Source organism: Camarhynchus parvulus, chromosome 2 (genome assembly GCF_901933205.1).
Source record: "Camarhynchus parvulus chromosome 2, STF_HiC, whole genome shotgun sequence".
NCBI lineage: Eukaryota > Metazoa > Chordata > Aves > Passeriformes > Thraupidae > Camarhynchus > Camarhynchus parvulus.
Window position 1 is genome coordinate 19,766,060 of NC_044572.1, and position 27,012 is coordinate 19,793,071.

Sequence of the window (27,012 nt, forward strand, 5' to 3'; positions counted from 1 at the left end):
AACTGAACTTTCATATAAAGTTTACAAACATCTTGTTCAAAATATTGTTTTTCTTTGTCTAGAGTACATGTAAAATGTAAATTCCTAACTAGTAATGTAAAATGCAGTCCAAAGTGACTATTGATAAGCATGTACTTTAAAAAGTACATTTGAGTTAGATCTTGTTTCCTACAGTTACAGAAGGAGAAAAAAGAACCACACTTGTCTTCAGTCTTAAGCGCATATAGAAATTTTGTTACAGGATGTCTAGAAAATTCAAATGTCCATCAAAGGTGTACTGCATGAACATAAAATAGGACTAGATTCTGTGAAATAGAAATTTTTTTTCAGATCGCTTTTGCTGCTGCAAGACTTAATAGTAGAAACATCCTATATTTCTAAGACTGCTCTGTACTGCTACATAATTTCTCTACTTTTAGATGTGTGAGAAAAAGAAAAGTCATTACAGACAAGTAAGAGCACCTTTTTATCTAGTTCTTGGAATGCAGAGGAGAATTAGAGCTTTCATGCTCTCAGTTCACCCAAGGGAAGGCCAGCTCTGAATCTGGAATATGTAACACATAGAGAAATGCCTTATAATGAGAGCTAATAATGACAGTAGCACTGGTGGTCCTGAGAAAGCTCAGATTTTACTTAGTTCTCCCAGTAGAGAGAAAATGAAACAGAAGGGCTCTTCAAGAGGATTCTCCTTTATAAATACAGTACCAGAAATTCCTCTTACAGTTTTTGGAGCAATTTGGTTACAAAAGCTATTCCCAAACCGCTGCTGCGCATTGCCAAAACAAATTATCAGCTCATACTATGAATGTAGATATAAATACCTGCCCTCACCTGCTGCTCAGAGACTCTCATCAAACTGCCAGCACTGAAATTCTTTTCTCCTGACCTTATACTTATTTGGATGCCTGCTCTGGGACACCTTTCTCAGAAACAAGTCCGTGGAGACCCAAGAGCTAAAGAAAGTTTTGAAGATGTTAAACAGTTTTGTGAAACAGAAAAACAAGGGCTGACAATGCCCTACCTCCAAGGACCTTAGATGACATTAATCATGTTCTGAGATGACATTAATCACATTCTGTCTGCCAGTTTCTAGAGTTGTAATCAGTTGTGGGCCCAATTCAGGCTCTCCTCACATCTGACTACTGATCCAAAGAATTTGTGGGCTTTAATTTCACTATTATGTCTGGGAATAACTAGGGAAAATTTTTTGTTTCTTTGACATAAAATTATTATAAAGTATGGGAAATGTCATCAAATTATATGTACTTTACTGTATATTCAAATATTGTAGTTGGTTAGGGACTGAAATGTATCCTAAATCTCCAGAGAATAGTGGAAAAGAAAAATTTAACTCCCCTAAAATTACAACCCATTCTAAATTTTTGCCATTATTTTACAAATTAGACCAGTAAAATAATTTTCTTTTTTAGTTTGGAAAATGGGAACATTGCTTTCAAACCATTACGCAATCTGGTAAGGTTAGAACTGAAAATAAAAGGAGATAGATCAGAGTCCAAGCTATAGACAAGCAAAAAGAATCAGAAGGAACTGTGGAATTAAGGTAGTGCAAGATATTTCCAGTTAGATTGATAAAGTACAGTGATAAAGTACAATCTGTGTAAAGCTACACAGATTTGGAATTTAGTTGGAGAAAGCTCAATAGAATTAGAAAATACACCACCAAAATCTGGGCTATATATTTTTCTGCTTCACAGTAAATAAAAAGGATAATTTTTATAATAACAGGTGAACGATTTATGTAGAAACTAAATTCAAGTAACCTGTAGTCATGACTACTTCATATTCAAATGAAGTAGCTTTATACCAAGCTCCTAAACCAATCTACATATTCTACTGTATTTCCACCATTTTTCTGAAAAATATGGAAGGAATTGTATAATGTACCAGAAAGGAGAGAGAAAAAATTAAATGTGTAGATTTCTTTGTTTTAAAATACTATAATGATAAACCTTTTGTATTATTGTATAATGAAAATGAAAGTTGTCTCTTGTGTGGAACTTTATTTTAGATATATCTGAGAATATGTTCAGGTACCAATGAATAAAAGAAACTTCACAATCTGTTGTATATAATTAAGGTAATTACATGGACAGATTCAATCTTCTGAAATAAATATTAATTCTTCTTTATAGGTTTGGTTTTGTTTGGGGTTGTTTGTTGAGGGTCCTTGTTTAGTTGTTTGATTGTTTTTTGTTAAGCTTTTGTTGCTGTTTCAGGGCTAATTGTTTCTTTTTGTTGGATTTCAGGATTGTTTTTATTTCTTTCTCTTCCCAGAACTGGTTTTAAAATGCTTTAGAAATACTACTTTATTCATTTCACATCCTGTTCTCTCAGTCAATTCTCAATGCTGGCTGTTTTAAATGAAGCAATAAATGCTTTGTTATTTGATTAGTTCTGCATAAAGAGATTTTTTTCCTCTTTTCAGTAGATCACATTATGCACTGAAGCATAAAATTTTATTATTCTTGTAATTATATATAAGTTACAAAAACTGCCAAAGTTATTTCTATTTATGTGTCTGTAAACTTTTATAGATCTAATTATAACAGTGAAAGAGTGATAGAAGCAATATCCTTTGGCCTTTAGAGTATACTCTAGAGTCTTTAGCTGTATTTCAAATGAAAATATTTTTGTCAAATCTGATTTCCTGATTACTCTATTACTTTTCATATATTTATTTTAATTATATTGCTGATCAAAATCTATGTATTTTAAATGTTTTTTGTTAAGGAAAATTTTTTACTAAAATGACTTAAAAATTGGTATGGAACAAACAAAAAACCAAAACCCATCATCTAAAAAAAAAATCCCAAAAAACCCAAAGAACAGAGAAACATCAAGACAGTATTCTTTATCGTTTACTTTTAAAAGACAAGGTTGACAACTCATGAGTTGAGTTAAGAAAATTTTCCAGTGAAATGAAGGTATTCAAAGTGATATAAGCTAGGAAAAACTATGAATAATAGGACAAGATTTTCGTGAAAATGAACGTGCCTAATGGGGCTGTACTCTGCGCTAATTATTAACTAAAAAACCTTTCTGATATCAGCTGCCATTGCAGGACATTCTAATAATCCCTGTAACATCCAGCCCCCACAGGTGTGCCAGTTATTTTATATAACTGTAATGGAGATAAACAGACACAATTTAGCAAATTAATTGAACCTTGAGTGACTGACAATGAAATGTGATGTTATTGAGTTACACAGAATAACACAGTCCATCTTTCACAGGTTCTGGAATCCTATCACTACCACTCCTAAAGAGTGACACAGCACAGTACAGAAACAGTTCCAGGAACACAAAGGCCCAACGTTTAAGAAGGACAAAGCAATCAAGGTTTTAGGATTCATCAGAAAAGAGAGAAAAAAGAACCATTTTGTTACAGTATCATTCCTCTGGTCATCTGTTTCCTAAATGCTCTACACAGAACTGATTTTACAGTCCCAAAAGAGTATAATGGATTTTTTTAAAAGTCAGAAAAAGGAAAACATAGGGAATAGTTTCCATGTAAGCAATAAGTTGAAACTCCTTCAGTGTATAATGTTGCTTAAGGATGATTGCATAGAGAACAATATGAAGTAGGTGTGTTTGGCTGTTCACCATTTTCAGTAAAAAGAGGGTAAAAACAGTTGCTTTCTCTGCAAGTGGCAGAGCTGTTCAATTTGCTACAAGAAACAAGAAGGGGCCTATTCTTCTGAATGTATTTCTAGGTGAACTAGGCTCTATACAGAAGGCAAATACATTAAGGTTTGTTACATATCCAAGACCACATTTGGTTTGTAGGGTTTCCTAAAAAGGAAATATTAGGAACATTAAGAGGAAGTATCATATATGTTCATCCTCTCACTGACAGCAGTAGAGAGGATATCAAGTGAAATGGACCTTGATGTGATCCTCTGTTAATATTCCTATGTTCTCAAAGTTCTCAAAGACATGTTCCACACTTTGGTGAATTGCTTTTAATTTGCTGAAAATAACTGTCTCCTCTACAAAACTGAAGTCAGCATATACCAGTTCCCTAGTCTCTGGAATAACTTTTCTTTATTGTAGCCTGCTAATCTGATCAGGCAGCCCTTGGCAGCTGTTGTATTCCCAGGTGAATGGAAGGAGACATGAGCAGAAACTCTGATAGAGGGATCTGCAATTTTTATAGTCAGTAACAACACTGCAGGAGGGAAGGGAGAGAAAGAAGATAGGAAAACCAAGTTTAGAGATCATGGAAATTACTGTCAAATCCATGCTGTCTCTTTTGTAAACAACTGTAAGTATAAAATATTATTAATGCGTAATTATTCCACCATTAACCTCCAAGGCTGCAATGAGGCAGCCTAACTCACCATGGTATTTACCACAGGCTGCAGGGGAATCTCCTGGTCCTTATTCCCTTACCTTGGTGCCAGCAAAGCTCCTTCTCTTGCATATTCTCACTCCTCTCTCTGGCTGCAAATGCTTTTGTGCAACAACTTTTCCCTTTCTTTAATCTGTTATCACAGGGATGCTGCCACCACTGCTGGCGGGCTCAGCCCTGGCCTGCTGGGCCCATCCTGGAGCCAGCTGGAATTGTCCAACATGAGAGAAACTTCTGTGACCTTCTCACAGAAGTCACCCCTGTAGCTCCCTGCCACCAAAACCTTGCCAGACAAACTAAATACAACAAACCAGAAACAACTGCAACTTTCACAAGGTTCAGTGTGGCCAGGGTCTCTTCCTGGGCTGATGTGGATACAGGCAGCCTTTTGCACAAGGCAGAACCTAACTCAAAAATCTTACCACACTGCACAGACACAGGAACAGGCACAAATAGCATTGTTAGAACAAAATCGTCTTTGCATTTTCCTCCACACAGTACCATTGTGACACAGAGCAAAAATTGATGTTCATACAATGAAAATTTGATAAGGGCCAGCCTAAAATTATGTTTATTGTTTCTCAGGCCCAGCAATTTCAGCGGCTCTCAGTGGCTTTGCAGTTCAGCATTGTTGTTGCTAAGCAGCACATTGAGAACAATCTACAGTATCCTGTAGTTTACAGGGAATTACAATGCCAGCTTTCAAAATTATTTTTTCTAGCGGTGCAGTGTTTACTTCCTGCCTTTAAACATTACTGCATGTTTGGCAGAAAGAAACAGCCACCTTAGAATATATTTTTTGTTCATGTGCAGAATTTCAAGGTGTTTATATAGAATCAAGGATAGATTCTTCTGAACGGTGGGTCAGTGTCACAGATGGGAACATTTAGTGATTCTGTTCAATTTCATTTTTACACTGCATTCATTGCCATATGACTCCATGCACAGAAATAACAAGCAGAGACTCCTTAGTATACTTGTCTCACACAGTGATATGGCTCAATAAGACTCAGAAGAATCTCCTTTGGTATGTGCATTACAAATATTACCTAAAACAAATAAAAAACTGAAAAGGAATTTATCAGAGTAGATCTCAAAAACTATGAGTTTATGTCTTAAAGAAATATTTTTACTTTCTTAGTAAATATATTCCCTCGCTGGAGACAAGAAGGAGACAGATCTTTGCTGCATGATCTTCTTTATCCTCAGAAACTTTCAAAAAATTGAACAATGGGTATAAGTGTTTTACTTTTGGTTAAACTTTCCTTTGTTTCTACATATAAGCAGATAACCCTAGGGCTGCTGATTTTTGCAGCTGATCCTCATGGCCATTTTAGCTAGTTCTATTTTAAAAAGTTGCATTACAGAGCACTTTTCACAACATCCAGCATGCATTTTGCTACAGTTCAGAGCATTTCTATGGGCAGAAGCAGACTCACTTACAAGCAGTGATGCAAACAGACACCACTGCTAAGAAGCAGCTGTAAGTTAAATCCCTCAGTGGGTCATGTAAATTCTTATCCTAGACAAGTAAAATTTGTCAATGTAAAAAATATGGTTTGTTGTAAGGATGAATTTAAACCATTGCCCTAAAGTGTTGTGAACTTCTGAAATTCACAAAGTACATCTTATATGAGCTACACCAAGAAATCAGTCTCTGGGGGCTCTTTCCTGAGATTTTAGTATCTTTTTTATTATGAAACATAAAAGTGTTTTGGAACATCTTTTACCATCAAAGCCAAAGCTTTTAAAGCTTCTAACATTGCCACAGGGACTTGCATCTCCCATTAAGAGGATAGAGTCTGAATACAACAAAAATAAAGAATCAGAAATCTTGGCTAGTGTTCCTCCTGAGGTAACGTTCATATAAAGCTGAACTTCAAAATACAAATCTCATTTGTAATAAATTTCCATGACTGACTTGACAGAAGTAGGAAGCCAACAGTATTAGAACTGGCACCTTATCAGAGAGATGTCTGGAAAATTTTGCCCATATCTTTCCTGTTTATCTTGTGCTCAAATTTCAGTGCAATTTCTTGGGTTTGGTGTAGTCTCATCAGTGTTATTTCCCAATGCCTGAGCAGTGCTTAATGACATCCTAGAGGGGAAGACTATTCATTAGCAGCAGTAACAAAGCAAAGTTGCTCACATAAATTAATGATCCATTCTTGTGGTAGTCCTTGACACTGGGAAATATTAACTTTGTTTTATTGATCAGAAAGACAGAGACGTGAGATAAAATTACTTTCTGCAGCCATGCATGAAATTTGTAGTAGACCCAGGAACAAAATGCATCTCCTAAATTCCACTTCAGGGGGTTACATTTCAGTAGCTCTGTGATAAATGTGGAAGGAGGAAAAAGATGAGTCCTGTTCTGTCAAAAAGTGTCTCTCCTTCATCATTTGTGTCCAAGCAAATACTGCTAACCTAGAGCAGCACTGCTTTCATGAGTAGCTCTTACCTTGGGGTTATTGGGATCCATCCCCATCCAAACCATATAATTTCTGGTAAATGTTTTCTGAGTTTTATTTCCCTAGTGCAGTAAGTGAGGATGGTGCAAATAATTGCACTGATGTGGGCACCATACCACACAGGCAGAAGATGGATATGGTGCCTAACCAGTATTAGTAGCAATTCCTACTAGCCAAAAACCATTTAAGCCTGCTGGCCTTATTGCAAACTGTCCCACTCAGTTCTTTATTCTACAATACCTCTATTTTACAACTTTTGATAAATAAATCCTACTGAATTAAGCAGGATATTGGCTAAGTGTACATGGCTGGACAAGAAGCTTTGCAGATTCACAACAGTTGACTCAATACCCAAACAACTATTTCATAAAATGACTTTATTAGAATTTCATGGGCTGCCTAAAAGTGTTAAAATTTCTGAATTTCTTTAGCAAGACACGTATACTATTTCTCTTTTGAAGGAGAGACAAAGAAATGAAAATAATGCTGCTATTCCTTCTTTCCAAACATACATAGACTGTCCATAACTGGAACATACCTGTTGGAGGTACCTTTGTGGGTTCTGCTGGTAAAAACTCCTGGGATGGTAAGCACTCCCTGGAAAATGTGAGGTCATCAAGTGCTATACCATCTTTGGGACCTTCTCCAGCTATCCCTTCAAAGACAACTTGAAAATCTTCATCTCCATCTCCAGACAGGGTCAGTGCCTTGCGCTGCCAGAAATTTCCCTGGTTTCCAGTAAGATTAAGGAGAGTTTTTTCATGTTTCAACGTAGTTCTCTGGTAGATAATCAATGATCCAATATGAGCTCCATACATATGATAATAGAAAATTATCTGTAGGCAAAAACAAGAGCATAAAGTATGCAATAGGTGACTTCAGTCAAATTCTGCTATTGTATTGACTCTAATTCTTAAACTGAACATTACTAATAGCATTCAGGGTAATCATTAATTTTACTGATAGAAAAATAATTTAATCAAAAGGCAACGAACAACCTATTATTTGCAATTCTTTAACTATTCCATAAGCCAAACTTCAAAACCAGCATTAACATATTCAGCAGCAGATCTTGCATTCCTTTTAATGACTCTTGCATTTAAATGTGAAAGAACTAAAATATTTTTAAGGAAACAGAGGAATTGAGTAGTGCCATTTACAATATAGGAAGCAACTTCAGTTTACTGAAAAATTTTCTGGTTAAAAATGTGTTTATGTAGGCTATAGAATGTGCAAATAGAAAATAATCCAATCAGTAATGGGAGCAAAACTTTTACATGGACATATGCAAAAATAACCCCAAAGAAACCTAAAATATATAAATCCAATCTGTACTTAGATTACAAAACGGTAAAATTTATTTATTTATTTTTAGTAAAAATTAGGAAATTTTTAAATACAAAAGACCAAATACATACATAAAAAGATCACTGTGAAAATTCATCACATTTAACTGCACTCTCTTGTTTCTGAAAGTCTTTTATATAGACAAAATATTTTTATTCATTTATGTCCCTTTATAGTTACTGTTCTTTAATTGTCTTCTGTGCATAAAACTCATCCAGTTGAAAATCCCATACTAAATCTGTTGTAATATTATGAAGCATTTTCTTGTCAAATAACACATAGGAAGGAGTAAAATACTTCAGGGGACTCTCTGATCTTATGAGATGAGGTTTCAGATCTTGGCATAATTTTTTTCCATTCATACAATTTCCTATACCAATAATTGCACTTTGGATATTTGTCTATGTGTAAGTTTCACAACTGCTCAAAACCTGCAAAAAGTAAAATATTATAAATATGACTGACTGCTTCAGACCACATCATGAATGTCAAGAGTTTGGTCTGCACAAGGTGCATAAACCTGTTTGTTTTTGTAAATAATTTTCTATGTGATAAAAGCAACAGTTTCCCATAGTTAAGCACTAAATAGTGCTTCCCATAGTTCAAGCACTTAATTGCCTTTAATGTGTGATACGTAACAGTACAGATGTCAACATGTCATTCTCAGCTATTCTGCATTTCTTTATGTATTTTTTATACTTCATAGAAGTCAAAAAGTGGAAAAGTTGATTTTAGAGCATAAAACCAGGTAATGCAGAGAAAGAGATACTCATAAATACGATGCTAGGAGCAAAAGGTCGATCTCCATGTTTGTGCAAGCAGAATATTTTTAGTATATGTATTTTAGGCAATACAAAAATTAATGTGATTCCAATTTTGAAGATATTTTTATAATGGCTAGGTTAAAATTTGCTACTGAATATCATAATTATTCAAGTTTTCTTTTGAATCACAAATCAAGTTCTTTATGTTTAATACTTCCTGACTTTCTTAAGTCAGGAAAGATAAAGAATTCATAGACTTTTCGAAGAGAAGTATTTCAGTAAAATGAACTGGTTAGAAATCTCAAACATAAGCAGAACTCTTTCCAAGTTACGGATAAACTGCTCAGGAATATTCCTCAGGAACAGTATGAGATAAATGAAACTAGAGGCTGACGACTGGACATTTTGCAGAGAGGTCACCTGCATAGCCAATAAACTGTTTAGGACCATTTCAGTCTAAGAACACCTTCATTTGATGAACATAGTTCTGTGATCACACAAACAGCTAATTTCAAAAGCTTTTTTAAAAATGGCCTCATAAAATTATCCTTTTGAGGGACCAACTTATTAGATGTATAAAGGTAAACTTGTAGTTTCAAAATAAGGCTTAGCTAAAGTTTTTGGGACAGTATATTTTTAGCAAAGACTATAAAAGATGTATCAAAACCAGGAAACTTTTTATTCCAGGTTTGCAAAGAAATATTCAAGCTGAAGTCACCAGAATGTGCTGCAAAATTTTGGAAGAACAAGGCTTACACTTCTCCATTTTCTAGAGAAGAGCTGGTAACAAAGCCTTCTGTTACACATCCTTCCTTTAGCAGTTATATTCTTTTAAAAGCAATTCTTATTGCACTTACACACACTTTCTCCATAAAATCAGAAACCATTAAATAGTTGTTTGTTACTTTGGATGAGTTGCATAAGACATTGTAAATCAGACACTGCATTTACTGGCAGCTTCATCTGAAGCTCATGGAGTACTCATTTACTTCCAGAATAACTCTTCTCCTGCAGCAAGATTTTTATTATGGTTAAAATTAAATAAGATCTGATCCTGACTTCTCTACAAAAGGATGTTTGGTTTTTTTTCTCAAGAATTATTTCAGTAATCATCTTTAATAATTTTAGGAGTACACTCTTCATTCCTGCTACTACCACACCCTCACATACCTTGCAGTTTTTGTTCTTTCTGCTTAAGACAGGACTAGAAATCCTGGCTTTCTGTCCTGGTAGCTGAAAAAATGAACTCTTTATAAAAATATAATGACCAGATGGCTCTTGCAGTGTATGATCAGTAGCTGGTCCAGTGCCAAGTTTTGCAGTACTGCTAGTTCTGAGGTGCCAGTTGAAATCATCATTTTCATCTTGCTTCCATCCACAAAGGTCAAACTCAAAATTGCAATGCCCAATACATGTACCTGAAATATATTTGCCACACATGAAAAGAGATTTATTTTCAAGTAGTTAATTAAGTACATATAGTACAATCTAGTACTCCAATCTATGGGGGAAAAAAAGCTTCAATATAAAAATAATATCTGTGCATCTCATTAAAAAGAGCATTTTGAATATTCTGGACTAAAATATTAGGATAAACCTACTTGCATATATATGAGGTGGGTCCAGTGTTTTTTTTTTATTACTATCAACCAAGAATCCTTGGTATATATGCAACCAAATTTTAGCTCCTTAGGATCTTAACTGGCCCCCCATAGAGCATTCAAGACGTGCAGAAAACCAGGCTCCTTCTGAAGAAACATATTAAGATCAGGTAACAACAGGAAGAAATGCCTCTATCTAGGGAACAGACACATTCAAATGAAACTATTGAGCACCATAAAAACACAGTTTCTATATAGACAGATACAGACAAAACATAAATGTGGGTGAGATAATCTTGAGCCCAATTGCACCCAAAGTTAGTTTACTTTTGCAAAAGTCCTCGATTCACTTGTATTTCCTTAGCCAATATAGAAACATAGATAAATTATGTTAGTGGTGGATTGTCTCCAAAGAAGGGTAAGAGCCTGGGGCACAGGTCTGAAGAGGAGCAGCTGAGGGGGTTGGGGGTGTTTGGAAAAAAGAGGGGTCAGGGGCAGCAGTATTGCTCTTGAGAACTACTAGAAGGGAGGTTGTGGCGAGGTGGGGTTCAGCGTCTTCTCTCGAGTAATGAATGATCTGAGAAGAAGAAAGGACCTCAAGTTGCACCAGCAGAGGCTAAGATTGGATACCAGGAAAAATTTTTCATGGAAAGGATTGTTCAGCATTGGAACAGGCTGCCCAGGGAAGTGGTTGAGACACCATCCCTGGAGGTCTTTAGAAGCCACATAAATGTGGCACTTAGGGACATGGTTTGGTGGTGAAACTGGTAATTCTAATAGTGGGATTTAATGATCTTAAAGGTCTTTTCCAACATAAATGATTATATAATTGTCTGCATATCTCCTTAAGTGTACTTAAGGCCTAGAAAAGAAGAAATCTCTCCTAATCTGGTTGATTTTTATATGAAACATACATATTCTTTATAAATTTTTGAATCTTGAATGTCAAAACAGCCAGCATGGTGAGTAAACTGTCCACATAAATTAAGTCAATTGCATCATTTCAGAAGTTTAATTTATGTATATTTTTCTCTCTATACATCTATAAGTTCATTGTAATGATTACCAAGTAAGTGTAAAATTGCTGAAATAAGCTGGAATTTCAACAGAGACTTCAAGAAACTTTTGACGGTGCCCTGAATATTCTTACTATTATTGCTGAAAAGGAAATTGCCTTGAAGGTAAATTTGGAAACTGTATGTGTTATTTTGTAGGACAATATCAGAAATTACAAAATATCTCCTCCAAAATGTAATAAAAATCTGAGCCTCTTCTGAGGCATGATAAAGTTCAGCCACTTGGAATTAGTTTTATTTAACTGAAAGGTACTCAGAAGCATTGGTAACCAGGCTAAGAATCTAAAATCCATGGAATCTACACATGGACCAAAACAGGAAAGACAGCTACCACAGAAATGTCAAGCTCAAATCAGATAAAATACTTTTTTAAAAAATTTTATTCTGTGAATATCATCAAGTAAAAAAGTTAGAAATTTTTTCTTAAAATATGAGCTGCTTAGCAAAACTAGCTTCCCTTTTACCTCTGTCTGAAAATATAGTGCCATCTGAAGTAATAATTAAAACCAACCCAAACCTGATGTGTGAAATTATATGATTATCTCATGAAAATCACAGACTGTAGATTAACTCAACTGAATGCAAACTGCCCATAAAATTTTTCCTAATTATATTTTTCAACTGATTTAGCTACTTAATATTTCAAGACCATTCTTAAAGAAATTCCTTCCATTATTTACCAATTCCATCTTGAGTCAATGAAATGCTTACAACTGACCCTTTCATTTTAAAGACACATTTTCAAGAATCAAGACCTTAAGGCATGAGCACTGATATCCCTGCTAATGCTGTACATAGTAGGTATTATCTAATCTAAGTTTAGATGTCCTTGTAGGATCTCTATTGTCAACAAAGAGAAATATTCATATCTACAGGACAACTTCTTTAATCTAAGTCAAACAACTGATTTTAAGTTGCAAGAACTTCAGCCTGAAAACAAGTTACTCCACTGAGGAAAAAGAAAATTTAGGCAGCCTGCTTAGAAGCTCAAGTTACTGCAGATGATTGTGCACTTGCACATTAAATGACTCCTGTGCTTGTAAAGAACCATAATGATTCACTGTAAAGCTTACAATTAAAATGCAGATAGGAAAAAATTTTTAAATGATTTTGCAATTTTTTTTTGTTACTTAAAATTAATAATAAAAACATCGTAGAGGAAAGTATTCACTGAATGGGACTGTTTCAGTTAATCTCTTCTAATGGAAAATTGGAATAAAATCCTTATAATAGTGGCTGCAAAACAAAATCCCATCTGTTTATTTGAACCATTTTACCCTTAATGCTTCAATTTATATTTGTCTGATGATATTTCATGGGAAATACAGACAATGCAGCCCCCCCACAAAAATCCCCAAACAAACAAACAAACAAACAAACAAACAAACAAACAAACCTATTAATATTTTAAAAAATTCAGAAAACAAAAGTCAAAGTTTGAGAATATTTTTTTAACAGAGTAATTGCAACTTGAAATATTCTTCATTTATAGTTGCATAAAATCTGAGCTGGTCCCTGTATAGTGATGTACTATTCCTGGATTGGAAATCATTGAGTAGTTTAGTAGTGTGAAAATAACTTGCAAAACATGGTCCCTTTGCCATGTACCTTAGCTTCCATAGGATAACAGCATACCTTTGCTTCAAAGAATTGTATTCACTAAGAATTTGATAAACTGAATTAATATTCTCAGTAAAAATGAGGTAACTGTTAATATGGCACCACTCAATGGAGATTTGATTGTGTGAGCATTTCCCACATTTGTAGTAGTAAAAGAAGGAAATGTTAATACCATATATTGCTATTCAGAAGGAGCCATTTGATATGAAACATCATTCTTTTAATCAGATACTACATATGCTGCTTCTTGATATGTCTTGTAAAACCAAAATTGTACAATATTCAGATTAAAATAATTTGCTGACACCTGACAACCCTTGAAATATCTAAGGAGGTAGGCTCCTCATCTCCCAAAGGTATTATGCTTGAATTTTTTTTCAGCTTTAATACATTATTTTCATATGGAAAGCAGGATAATTTTATTCTGCTGTTAAAGACAGCTGCTTTCTGAGTTATTTTAAGACATCCATTAGCAGCTCTTTGCATTTTGTATCGTGGATTTTAAATTAAATAATAATAATTAAAAATCCTTAAAAGCCAAGGAATACAATTAAATTATTACCTTCTTGTTTGCTTTCTTAGCTGATGAGTTGTCAAGAATATTTGAGTATTAAACATTCACAGCAGGCAGAGTTATTTATGATAATTATATTTAAAAACTACCATACTTACTGCAAAAACTAGGGCTTTCATCTGAGTTATCTTCACAGTCATTTACAAAATCACACAGATTATTCTTTGGGATGCAGTATTTGTTGGCACACATGAATTCCTCTGATGTGCAAGGTTTCTCTGAGATTAGAAGAGGGGAACAATCTTCAAAGGTAATATCATCCACTGCCACGTCTCCCATGTAACTGACACCACGTTTTGCCCTGAAAATAACCTAATAAAAATTACAGAGCTATTACAGTAAGCCACTGATAAGATAGAGAAAAGCTTATACACACAACATGAAAAGAACAGAGACTGATGGTCCTCACAAATCTTTTAATATGAAGTGGTCAGTTCTTTCTGTCAAAGCATAATTCTATGAAATCTTGTACTAGAGTTGGTACAGATCTGTCTCTGTAGTTCTTGGAGGACCATCTTCTAACATTACCAAGCATACCAAAAATAAGAAATTAATCATGCCACTCAAAGAGATACTAGTCCTCACTCATCCTGAACTAATACCAAGGGTTCTTCCTACTTCTGCAAAGGAAGTCTGAAAAAGACTAGTCTGCCATTCATCATTTAATTCCCATGAATGTAAAAAGAATTTTAAAATTTCATTAAAATTCCAAGACAGAAGTACCAGGAAATGTAACTTTTTAAAAAATCTGTTGCTGACTATGCTTGGGGATTTTAGTTTTTCCCATAAGTCTGCAACAAAGAAAGTATCTCTAAGAGGTTTGGGAATCTGATCTGGTTTCAAAGCAAACATCATGCTCAAAATTCTTTTTCCAAAATCCACATGTTCTTACTTACTGCACACTTAGGAGAAAGAAGTAGAATATTTTAAGTTGAAGATTCAAGGGCAGATGGGATTCTCAGTCTTAAAAATGGATATCAGTCTGAGATAAAAGAGGAATGAGAAATCACCAAAAACATGAGTCCAGCTCAGATAATTAATCAGACGGCCAAAAAGATGACTTCTTCTGTGTGGGAGGAGAGGTACATACATGATTTGAAAAGGAAAATGAGAAGGTGAAGAATGCTCACTATAGAAGTACTAATAGCCAGTTCTCTAGAAGCACATCACATTGGAAGACACACCTGAAAATTTGAATGAATTCCTAAGAACACTTCTGCTCTGTTCCACTGGGGACCTTGGCTGCCAGTTTGACTCCACAGTTTTGAAGTCTTGTTACTGCTTTTATAGAGTACCTAAAAAAGAAAATAACTTTAGATCACCAAAAAGTGTTTCCATTACCGACTCACTTAAGAGCTCTATAATCGTATACAAGAGTACAATATAATCTTGTACATCTAATCTCTATTGTACCATTAAAATTCACAGAATCATAGAATATCTGGAATTAGAAGGGGCCATCAAATCCCAATCCCTACCCCTTGCAGGACAAGCCAAAGCTGAATCATAGACCTGGAACTGCTGAGGAGCTCCTTGCACTCTGCCAGGTTTGGTGCTGTGCCTGCTGCCCTGGGGATCCTGCTGCAGTGCCCAGCCACCCTCTGGGTGCAAAACCTTTTCCTAGTGTCCAACCTGATGCACATGGAGATGTCACTATAAATGACTATACTAAGAAAATAATGTTTTAAGATTTTCTGGCCTCCTCATAAACATATGCAGCCCACAGCCTTAATTGGACTAATGAATCTCATTGATTTATCCAGAGTGGCTAGCAGTGAATAAAAATTGTTCATTTGTGGTTTGTGATTCAGTTGTACAACACAGAAACAGGGTTAACAAGACTTGCTGAAAAATATATTTGTTCATGCATACAATTAACTGCTCTTCCAGGATGGACTTTCTTGTCCTGATTCTCATGAAACATTTTGTTTCTTCTAAAAATAATTTCTTTTCTTTTTTTTATGAAGACAAAATTTAATCTTTTGAGCAATGAAAGACTTGTAAAAGCCCATAACCTTGTAAATAGCAAACTGGGGAATGATGACACACTTCAACATGAGCAGAGAGTCCTAAATATTCTTTGGTCCAATCTCTTGGGCATCCAAATTCAACTGAGCTGACAATAACAAGATGGGTGTTTGATGAGGTGTGTCAAGCTGCGTCTCCAGCCAGTACTAGCAGAGCTAAACATCCATTCAGCAGTTGCCTGAACTACTTCTGCTTACAAGGATTTACTGCTATGCTGTGTAATCGTCTTAGGGCAGCCCAGGCATTTTTTATCATAATGAAAAAACCTTTTTTCTGTTTTAAATTTATGCAGTCCTATGAGTGTATATGGTATTGCATAACAGGTAAGTTCTGCCAAGCAAACAGCAAATCCTCACACTAAAGAGCTTTCATTTTAGGGGGGGGGAAGGAACAGATAGTATATTAAATTGAATAGAAAAATAAGAGACTTCTGACTTTATAGACAGGAAGATCTGCCGTAGAAGACATGAATTTAAAATGAAAACAAATAAATTAGTGAGAAAGGGATTGCAGACATTATTTGAAAGAATAAAGAGTGCTGAATAAGAAAGTATCTCTTTTTAATCTCAAATGCAAATAATATAGTTATATGAAGATATGTTAATTATCTACTCTATTATATATACAATTCCTGCATCATAAATTCATATTTTCTATCATATAATGAAAAAAGGTTAAAACTTTAGAGTAAAACATGGCCATTCATTTGTGTGCTATTAAAACAATGCTTCTCTGTACCTTAATGCACTTGGAACCTCTATACATTTCAATTACATTGCAAAAAAGCACATTTAATACTTTGGTAGAATTACCCATGCCAAATCAAAGTACAGAAACTAAATAAAAAAGGCTCCAACGAATTATCAAATTGAGGTTGGTCAGGAAAGTTATGGTAAATCAATATTTAAGAAAGTAATAGAAACACAGGAAGGTAACCATTCATGCAAATGGCAGGAAAATCTTCAGCAATCTTACATGATATTTGATGGCATGGTTGCAGAAAACAATGTGATAGTCTTGGGGGAAGATATGGATAAAAGGTCTTTTAAGCACAGAAAATATTCCCATTCCTACAATACTTAGAGCCTTCTTAATATAAATAATGAGAAATCACCTAAATAATTTTATATTCTGAGTTATTCTTATACCCATTATTAAATGATTAATCAAGCAACTGAAACTAAGCAATTATTAACAGTGTGCAAAAGCTTTAATGATTTTCCTTTGGTACATCTTAAAGTGAAGTAAGTTTGAGGTGAGGGAGGATCAGTTAAAGAATAGAGGAAAATTGTAATCAGTGTTGAAACTGAGAAAAGATCTGTACTATACACATTTGCCTTTTGTGCTGGTAATACTGGGCATGGCTCCTTAGAATTGCTGTTGATTTCTACAAAATATTCTTTGAACATGATTCCAGCAAACGGGTTCTTACACTGTAAAGGAGCCTGCACCCTGGAGTGTGCAAAGTCCCAAAGCACATTAATTGGTCCCAAGCCTTAAAACTGAGGATGAACCATCTTTATCCTCCAATTTCTTACTGATTCTGATTAATTAATATTTGACCACTTGCCAAGCAGCCTAGCAAGATCTTTACCTGGTTGGGAGAAATTTACCAATAGTTTTAAAAAATTGTTTAGGAAGAAATCCAAGAAATCATAGAATGTGCTTCAACTAAATATTTAACCAGTCACATGCATGGTGTGTAGTTCACCACATCCCACATCACATTTCTAATGGCAACACAAATATTAATTTCATTTTCAAAACAGCTGAATTCTTTCACCTTTCATTATAATTTGTATATTTAAATCCTCATGCACTGCCCACATCCAATATGATCCTGAGTGCACAGGTGACTGGGTAACTTATAGGAGCATTTTTTTCAATCCATTCCTGATGTTGTAGATATTCTATAACATTCCTGGGAAATCCCATTATAAGCACACGGATATGTGGTAAAAATAATTGCTTAGAACAATGTTGTTTTATTCATTTCTGTCTGCAGTGACTTATTTGATTGACAAGCTGCTAATGGGTTACATTTCCTTTACAGAAGTGCTTTTATTTAAACCAGAATAAGGTAAAAAGGAATGGGAAAGCAAATTTGTTGCTTATATGCCACAGAAATAGTTCAATGCTGCTTACATGAATATAAATAATCTCTGAAAGTGATATGTTCAGCTTTTCAAGGAATAAACTCTTTCTACAAGATTTTATGTTGAATTTTGATACAATTACTTGTTTTTCTCATGCTCCCACATTAGCCAAAGACCTTGATGTCCAAATATCAATTGCTGCTTTTCAGTGTCAAATGGTACAGTGTGATACAAAACTTTCTTGTATTGAATTTCCAACCATGGCATATCCATAACAGTCACAATTTTTGCTTGTTGTAAAAATTTCTAATTTATAATTTCTCCAGTATTTGAACTAATTCTTCCTTCACATCATAACATGTTGAGAGCAGTAGAGTGTTAGCAATTGTTAATTTTCATTTATGAGAAGCTTGGGCTTTAATGAAACGAAAAGAGAACACATAAATTTCCTCACAGCAATTTCATGCAGAAAAACAAAACAAAACAAAATAAAGAGCATCTCCATACCTCCAGAGAACCTATTGTTGAACCATTCATGTGGTTCCAAAATATGATTTTGCATCTGGGCCCTGTAAGGGAGATGACTGGGGTAGCAATGTCAGCTGTGTCACCAAATTCTCCATTTGAGCTGTCTGCAAAGAGATACCAGCCTTCTTCAGTGCACCTGCTCAGACAAAAAGGGTTGTAACTTATTAAAATAAAACATTTCATCATAATTAATTTAAGATATTATTTCCTAGATAGCATTTGCTGTCTAGGTATCTGGATGCATCTTAGTATGTAGCCAGAATTAAAAAAACCCTTGCAAATGCAGATAGTATTTTTATATCAGAGAAAAAAAAAAAAAAAGAGCTGAAGTGAACCCACAGAATCATGTACATGTGGGCTAGAGGGACTCTGGCTTTCCCTGCTACCTTCTTTCCTGGGGGAATTTAGAGGGTTTGATCCTGGCTTAATGTCAGAAAAATCCAAGATATTGGATGAAAATTTATCTCCTGTGCTACCAGGAAAGATGAAGTCTCTTTGAAGTAAGCATCAGATTCTGAGTGTACAGATATACAAGGAGTGCAGTTTTACTGTTTTGGGTATTTAAGACTTAGCCCCTAAAAACCTTACTTTCCAAAATAAAATGCACCTGTTGACCAAAGTTAAATTTCTCTTCTCTCCAGCAGATGTTCTTCGTGCTCAGTACTTCTCAAAATAATCTTTCCCAACAAGCGCTCATGAACCTAACAACAGAACCTACATTTTTAAATAGATGCTGCTATTTGGTTTTCCTTTCCTTTTAATTTTTCTGATTGGCCAAGTTCTGAGCAACCACTCTGTAAAGTTGAATCGCTACAGCTGTGAGGAGACAATGACTCTAGCCAGTAAGCGCTGCCAAGAGAAACACAAGATGCTCAAACACCTCATGACATCACACTCTTCACAGACTGAAAATCCTGCCTAATGAGAAGAGTATAGAATTTGCTGGTACAGGGTCAGAAACAGACCTTCAAAAATCCTCACAAATCAGAGACTTTTTTCAGCTAGACTACTGCTTCTACCTCACCATGTGTCACATCAGAAAAAAACAAAAACAAAAACAACAACAAACCAACAAAAACAACAACAACAACCAACCAAATAATCAAAAAGGCAATATTTTAATGGGACAGATCTTCGTTTTGCATAGATCAGATATGTTACGTGTGAGATCACTGAAAACTGCTCATAAACGTAGCAGGAACCAAAGTTCATCTGGGCAAAATCCTAGGGGGAAGGAAGCGTTAGGATTTGTGGAAATCAGGATCTTCTCCACAATCTTTTTTTCCTTTTCATGAAAAGGGAGATAAGAGAATTGCTGCTGATGCTTTTCTTTTATCACTGAGTCCTGGCAACTCAGACATCTTTATAATTACTGTATGCATTTGCTTAATCCTTTAACCTAAGTATTAAAACATTCTCCAAATAAACTGACTCCACTATAACTAATAGCTGACAACTTTGAAAACTCATAATTACAGATCTTTCAAGAAATATGCATTTGGACAACTCATTTATTTCCCTCCTTTCTGCTGAAGAAAGCTGTTATTTCAAGGTAGCAATTTTTTGCCTTGTTGCTGAGTATTCTACCAGAGTCTTGCTTGGAGGTAAAAGAGGGTTGAATTCTCTTAAGGTTTGCAAAAATATTGAAAAATTCAGAATTTACTCTGCTTCTGGGAACTCATGCCTTCAATGACCCATTGGCACTGTATTTACAACAGCATTCAAAGGACTTGTAAGAAGCAGAATGATAAAAAGCTCTGAAGAGCAACAGAACTTACAGATTTCATACTTCCCAGAGTATTCAGTATTACATCCATGCCTCTCAGTGAGATTAGTTTGAAACAGTGGCAGGGTACAATCAGTGCTATGATGAAATTCAGTCATCCATCTCTTGTTGGTATGTTCTGTCAGACACAGGCAGGCCAAAGATCACATCTATGCCCAGATACCACTGTCCCATAGTGCAGCCTAAGACAAGTGTCCTTGCAACCTTTTTGACCCTGTTTCAGTGTTTGCTATAATGTCACATTTAAAACTAGTACACCAGATGAAGGTCCCCTGTATGAAACACTTCACAGTGCTAGCCATTAAACACAGTGGTGGTATGTGATTACAAGAAGATTAAGGTTATGTGGGCAAGTAATGGGAAATGGAGGGATCAGAAGGGGATGGGTAAGTATGTGTAGAGCATCCTTGTTGACTTTCACTCCTATCATGGACATTTTTATACTTAGGACTACAAGACTAATGTAATTGTGATCCATCTATGTTTAAAAGCAAAGCTTTATTCTAGTGAAAATTAACTTACATCATATTTGCTAACAGAACAAAGTAATTTTTCTGTCTTGAATTCTTAAGCTGCCTGGTATAGAAGCCTGCATGCACCAGGGAGGTGCATGATCTGCAGGGGGAAGAGTTTGGAAACAGTAATAAGCAATCATTCTGCTTGCAGAGAGTTCAAATTAGCTGGAGGGTCCATACCTTCTGTGGATGCAAAATTTTAGGAGAGCCAATTAATGTACATGCAATCATCTGCTCAGTGTGTCAAGCTCTGATTTTGAAAAGAAAGGATTTCTTAGCTGGCCCACTTTTATTTTAACCCAGTAAAAAATATACAGTGACATGGTATTCCAAAGCTTCCATAAATGTAAATTAACAGCTTCTCTTACTCTGCCAGATGATGTTCTTGTCTTCACCCCCAACCTTTGTTTTTTAAGTGATCTTCGGAGAAGATAACTTCATTCTGAGAGTTAATCAGACCCATCCTTAAATTAATTTCTTTCCCATTCCACAAAAAGACTCCCTTGAGTTGTTTTTTGGATTTTTTAAAGTGAGACCTCAAGAACTTGATGACAACAAGGGTAAAATATGATATTTTTCAACATATATAATAGTGAATAAATCTAGCTTTCAGCATAGATCTTATGTAAGCGCTGAAATTCAGCAGAATACAGGCAGGCTCCCCTGCCAGTAGCTGCAAGAGCTCATGCCAATTTAGAAAACTAACCCATGGAAAACCTCTTAGTTGGCAGCTACAGGAAGTGTCATTAAAATCTTGATATTTACCCTCTGAAAATAATTAATTTTACCTCTGTACTACAAGCATTCCCTATACAAAGACATTCCTGTGCCAGTCCAAAAATCCTAATTAATTTCAGAGGGAAATTCACAACATTTTAATGGATATAAAATTTTCAACATAAGCAACTGACCTATATTTGCATACTTGTCTCAGTTAATAGCTTAGTATTTCAAATATCTTTTGAACAGTAGTTGGCAAAGAATGGACGTTCACAGAAGAATCTTCATGCTATTTTCCCCTTCAAGGCATTCCAAAGAACACAGTGAATGGAATATAATAATTAGGGAAAGATTAGGTGGGCTAAGAAATGTTGAAGACCTATCAAAAAATTAGTCCCATCTTAAATCTGGCAGTGTTATCAAGTCATGCTTCATGCTGTGAATTACACAGTTCTAATTGTCTATTGTTGCAATGTCTGAAAGGGGATCAAAACTTATTCAGATTTACTTTCTTGTACAGCAAGTTCAAGCTCTTATTTAATGAATTTTTGGACATCTTTCAGTTTTTAAAGTGGAAATTCATCTGTATATCTTCTACTAATTGTTTGAGAATCCCTGACTAAACACTTAAATGGACTTTTAAAATACCTATTACTCATTTTTTTTCATTAGGACTGAAAACTAAACCTAATTAGAAAACAAACTCCCTTTCACTAAAAAGTTCCGATTTCCTTCCAAATTTCAGCAATAACAAGAAAAAAAAATGAAGAGAAGACATAAACTGGAGAGAGATATTCTAGTTTCCTTAGAGTTGTAAGTACCCCAATGATCAGCAAAATCACCATGCTAAATTTCAAAATTCAGAAAGCAGCAGCCTCCACACGCATTTCTATTTCTCCTGATTATATATGTCCATAAACACTATCTATATAGCAAACCAGAGCCCCACACCTATTGCATCTATTATGCACTGAAAATATTATTCTTCAGTTTTCCAACACCATCTGTCTGGGATCTGCTCAGCTGAGTGACCTGCTATTAGAACAGATGGGTTTCTGTATAGAGAAAAAAACAAAATAGTGGTCAAGAAAACCCAGTAGGGCACTAGATGACCTTCAAAAGAAGCACTCTCTTGACCAAAGGGAAAGGATTGTGGAATACTGGACACATCAGGAAATTGTGGGCCATCAAAGCTCAAGCTGATGGTTTGAATCAGTCATGACAGTGGCTTCAGTTTGCATTTTCCACATCCTCTGCATCTTTATCAGGGTACTGGGGCTGTGGGAGATCACTCCCTTCTCTAGCTTCTTTCCCCCAAAGTATGACTAACCAGAAGGCAGAAGTTTTCCTAAATTTAATGCATTTGCAGTTTTTTTTGTTTTAAATTAGCTATAATTTCCTAGCTAAAAACCTTTCATCAGAAGATTTCTGAGAAAAAAAAAAGTCAATAGGGGGTTATATTCTGACTTTTAATTCCTAAAAAACATATTTATGAGAAAATATTAATGATTTTGCCTTTTATTTCTTGCACTTCTATCAGAATATAGCATTGATATTTTAATGCCTTATATACATGACACGACACAAGGTGGTGGCAAACTGTGATACTGCGACCTTTGCACTATGCTAACATCATTTTCTGTCGACTCCTATTAATTTCTGTTTCTTAGTGTCAAAACCAGATGATATGATGGTTCTGGTAAAATGTAAGAAAGCATATAAAGAAAACTTGTTATATTTTCTAGCAACAAAAGTTGCAATACAAAGATTTAGCATACAAAATTCATTATTGCAATATTCCAAAGGAAACAGGCAAAGACACGAGGAAAGGTTAATCTTTATGTACTCATATAGAGCCCAATGTAACCTCAATATTAAGTGTAAAATGGGGAAGCCATGTACATATTGTACCTTTTACCTGAAATTTGCCTGTAAGGTGGGAAACTGCTGAAAGATGGGTACAAAAAACTATAAATATTACAAAATATTACAGAGAGTGTTACAGAAATATATATATATATATAAAAAGAACAAGCCTTCTGTTAAAAAAAAAAGGCAAATCCTAACATTTCCCTCAACATTGTATCTGCCTGGAGAAATCACAAAAAATGCTGCAACAATTCAGAAGTGAAAGACAATTTAATATTCAAGCACTCATTCAAGAAGAAATTTATCACCTCCTTTATGGGCTGGGTAAGAGCTTCTCCATGCACTGCCCATTGTGCTGGTCAGCTCAGCCAGAAGGCCACAGGTGTAGGAAGGAGAGGGACTCGTGATGGGCAGGGCCAAGGTTTTAGTTAAGGTGTATAGTGACTGTGAATGTGAAAGAAATGTGGTGGAGCAGATATCTTTAGGAAGCATGAGAAGATTTATGATGAGAGAGAAGGAGAATGAAAAAAAATAGCTTGTTTCTTTAGTATCTGTACTTGTTAGATATTCAATGTCTGCACCAGAAATTCTTTGACTACTTATCCTTCTGTAGATAACACAGGATGGGATATTATAGGTCGTAACATGTGAACAAAACCTTCACAGACCTCTTGCAGTTTGGTATATAATATATTCATAGGCTTCAAAAAATTTCTTCCCTGAATAAAGATGATTGCATCTGTGAGGATATTGTCTCAGAAAAAGAATCTATATTCAAAATTAAAATGCTATAAAATGTGTAATTTCCAATATTATTAAAGGAAGATAAGTACTCCAATAATTAAATTAATTCTGTGTATCAGAGAAAGATTTTCTCTCCTGAACACTTCCAACCAACACTTCCAACTTAAATTCTAATAGATCTTAAATAGTCAGCAACTGAAATCTGTATCTAACAACTAGAAGAAAAAAAAAAGGAAGGCTTTCCTTGAATTAAATTTCAGCATTTCTGTACAGATTGAAAAAAAATTAAAAGATAATTGAGAGCAAACAGTCATTAGGAATGCAGATTTTCACTTACAGCCATATGTGTCATATTAATTTCCAGCTCGTTATTCCAAAAAAGAGTAAATTCTCTTGTTGTGATTTGAACTCTTTTTTTCCTAGTAACCTCCAAAATCCATTAACACTTAAAATTAAGGCTTAATCAATTCAGAAACAAAAAATGTAATATGATTGTCCTGCCATAATAAAACAGACATAAATTTTTTGGGAGGCAGCTTTCTGAAAGAATGCCATAGAACTATTTCCTATTGCAGAAGACAACCTCTACTTCTGTTCACAGCTGCCTGTAAAATGCTGTATGCCAACTGACCAAGTTCTTTGCACAGTGCTAGAGAAAAAAAAATCTATCCTGAGCATCTAAACTTTATCACATGATTGAGGTTCAATAGTTATTTCAAACTGAATGGAACCAAAGGTGCTTAACACACCAAAAAACAAGTCATACTGAGAGCTGTAATTGGACACTGACATCACAAAGTTGCACAAAAGAAAACCACAAGTGATTCCTTCTCCAATATGAGAAGGAATTCTTGTATTAAATAAAGTTGCAGTATATTTATTACTGGATCCTAAAAGTCAAAATTCCAAACAAAAATTTCTACCTGTGACCATGCTTCAAGCGTATCACAGTAAACTTTGATGCTTTGTTTTACATAATAAATATGAATTCCAGGAAGAAAATGAGGCAAATGTAGGTGAAGTTTTACCTACACAAAATTATTAAATTATTCATAGTTTAATTTCTTTTCATTATGAGTTTAATCCCATGCTCTGGCATCCTAACATAAGAGGTGAAAAACACTTTGGGTATATTCTCTTTCTTCATACAAAATTAAGTTTGATTAAATTATGATTGCTTGCAATGAAATAATTTGACATCATCCAGCAAATAATTTCTTGCCATTAGCTTATTCTTAAAAGTTGGTATTTATGTTGGACACAAAAGGAAAAACAACTCAACAAACCAAAAACCCAAGGAAAAAAGAAAAACCACCCACACAATACTTTATAATTTTTTCTCCTCTTTTGAAGTTTATAGACTCTCAAATTTAAAACATGTCTTGACTACTGGGCTTAAACATATTACTTAAAACCTTTAATTTTCCTAAATTTCCTGAATTCTGATAACGATTGTCTGAAAAGAAGACACAAAAGAACGACAGATGTATTAAAAATATGTTTATCAGGGGAACTATTTACACAGCAATAATTATCATGTCAGCTTCGTTTTACCTCTGCATCCATTTTTGTTTTGATTTATTAGATTCGATGCATGAATTATCACATCAATTAGGTGACTACAAAGTTTTTAATTAACAGTGGTACCCAAATATCATTAATAATGTCAGAGAATTTGCAACATCACTAACCAGATGTTTAAAAAGGAAATAAACTAATAGACATCCGCTTGCTGGTGTCATTTTAATACACTTGTTTAAGCCTACACAAACTGATATTTTTACTGTTGCAGCTTTTAGAAACGTAACTGCAATAGAGAATTCCATTTGCTAAGTACAGAAACACATCACAGGAGCTCACACTCGAGTATGAATAGTGGTCTTTTGAGTGCACAGTGCCAGTGTCACCCAGCCCTTTGCACAACACATGACAGACTTTTTCTAGCTCAAGCCAGGGACTGAATAGCTCAAGCCAGGCTCCAATGGCAGACTCCCATAATGGCTTCTATTCCTCCAGCCTTTGGTTTCTATATACATATACAAGCTGTTCTCTCTATTTCCAAAGTAATTACATTCACTTAATTAATGTAATTACAGCTTCAAAGACTCACACCTTCACCTCACAATTCAGCAGCCTACACGTGACTAGCCCAGGTACTTATTCTGGGGAAGCAGATAGTTTGATTACAAGTATTCACAGGTATTTTTGCTGAAAGAACCCATTGTAAGCTGCACTGCCAACTACTCTTGAATCAGAAAGAATCCAAACATTTCTATACATAGTCCTGCATATTTTATTTTAATTTGCAAACATGCAGGATTAAAGTAACACAGCTTGCCTCATCTAAGTAGTGGAAATTTGGGGAAAATGAATGAGAAAATAAAACGAAATGTTGCAGGGTTTTAATTCAACTAAACTGCTGCTCTGCATCTCCTGTGGTAATTTGGAAGCATCTATCCTCTGTACTTCTCTATAGGCCAATAAACAAAGGGAAGAGGGAAACCACAGAACCAAACTGCATCTCATGTGAAACATCACAAGAGCAATACATTACAGAGTTGCCTGAAAACGGCAATCTCTATGGATCATTTATTTCTCTTTTCATCCGTCCTTTTCAATATACTGTTAGTTGCATTAAACATTGAAAATATGTTGAAAAGCAGTAATACAATTCCATGTATCACTGTGCCAAGGTAAACCTATGCTGGAAAGGTTGTGGGAGGATTTACTAAATACACCTACAGGGCTGGTATTGGCTAATATACAACAAATAAAGAGTAGTAAATGAAAGATTTCACAGCTAATTTATTCTAAACAGTTACTCTTTTTCATGGGATACAATTCCTTTTCATATCTAATGTAGAGACCTAGAAACAGCTTGACAGCCTTGTAATTCTTTGC

The 27,012-nt window shown here is 34.9% G+C and overlaps 1 protein-coding gene across 1 annotated transcript in view; it reads right to left on the reverse strand.

Moving 5' to 3' along the window:
- MALRD1 (MAM and LDL receptor class A domain containing 1) overlaps nucleotides 1-27,012 on the reverse strand; it is a 229,868-nt gene that overhangs the window by 124,114 nt on the left and 78,742 nt on the right. The window contains exons 21-25 of the mRNA XM_030944073.1: nucleotides 18,457-18,613; nucleotides 15,010-15,120; nucleotides 13,924-14,137; nucleotides 10,125-10,372; nucleotides 7,382-7,679 (exon numbers count right to left, since the gene is read on the reverse strand). Coding sequence (XP_030799933.1) covers nucleotides 7,382-7,679; nucleotides 10,125-10,372; nucleotides 13,924-14,137; nucleotides 15,010-15,120; nucleotides 18,457-18,613 — 1,028 coding nt within the window. The remainder of the gene's footprint in view (nucleotides 1-7,381; nucleotides 7,680-10,124; nucleotides 10,373-13,923; nucleotides 14,138-15,009; nucleotides 15,121-18,456; nucleotides 18,614-27,012) is intronic.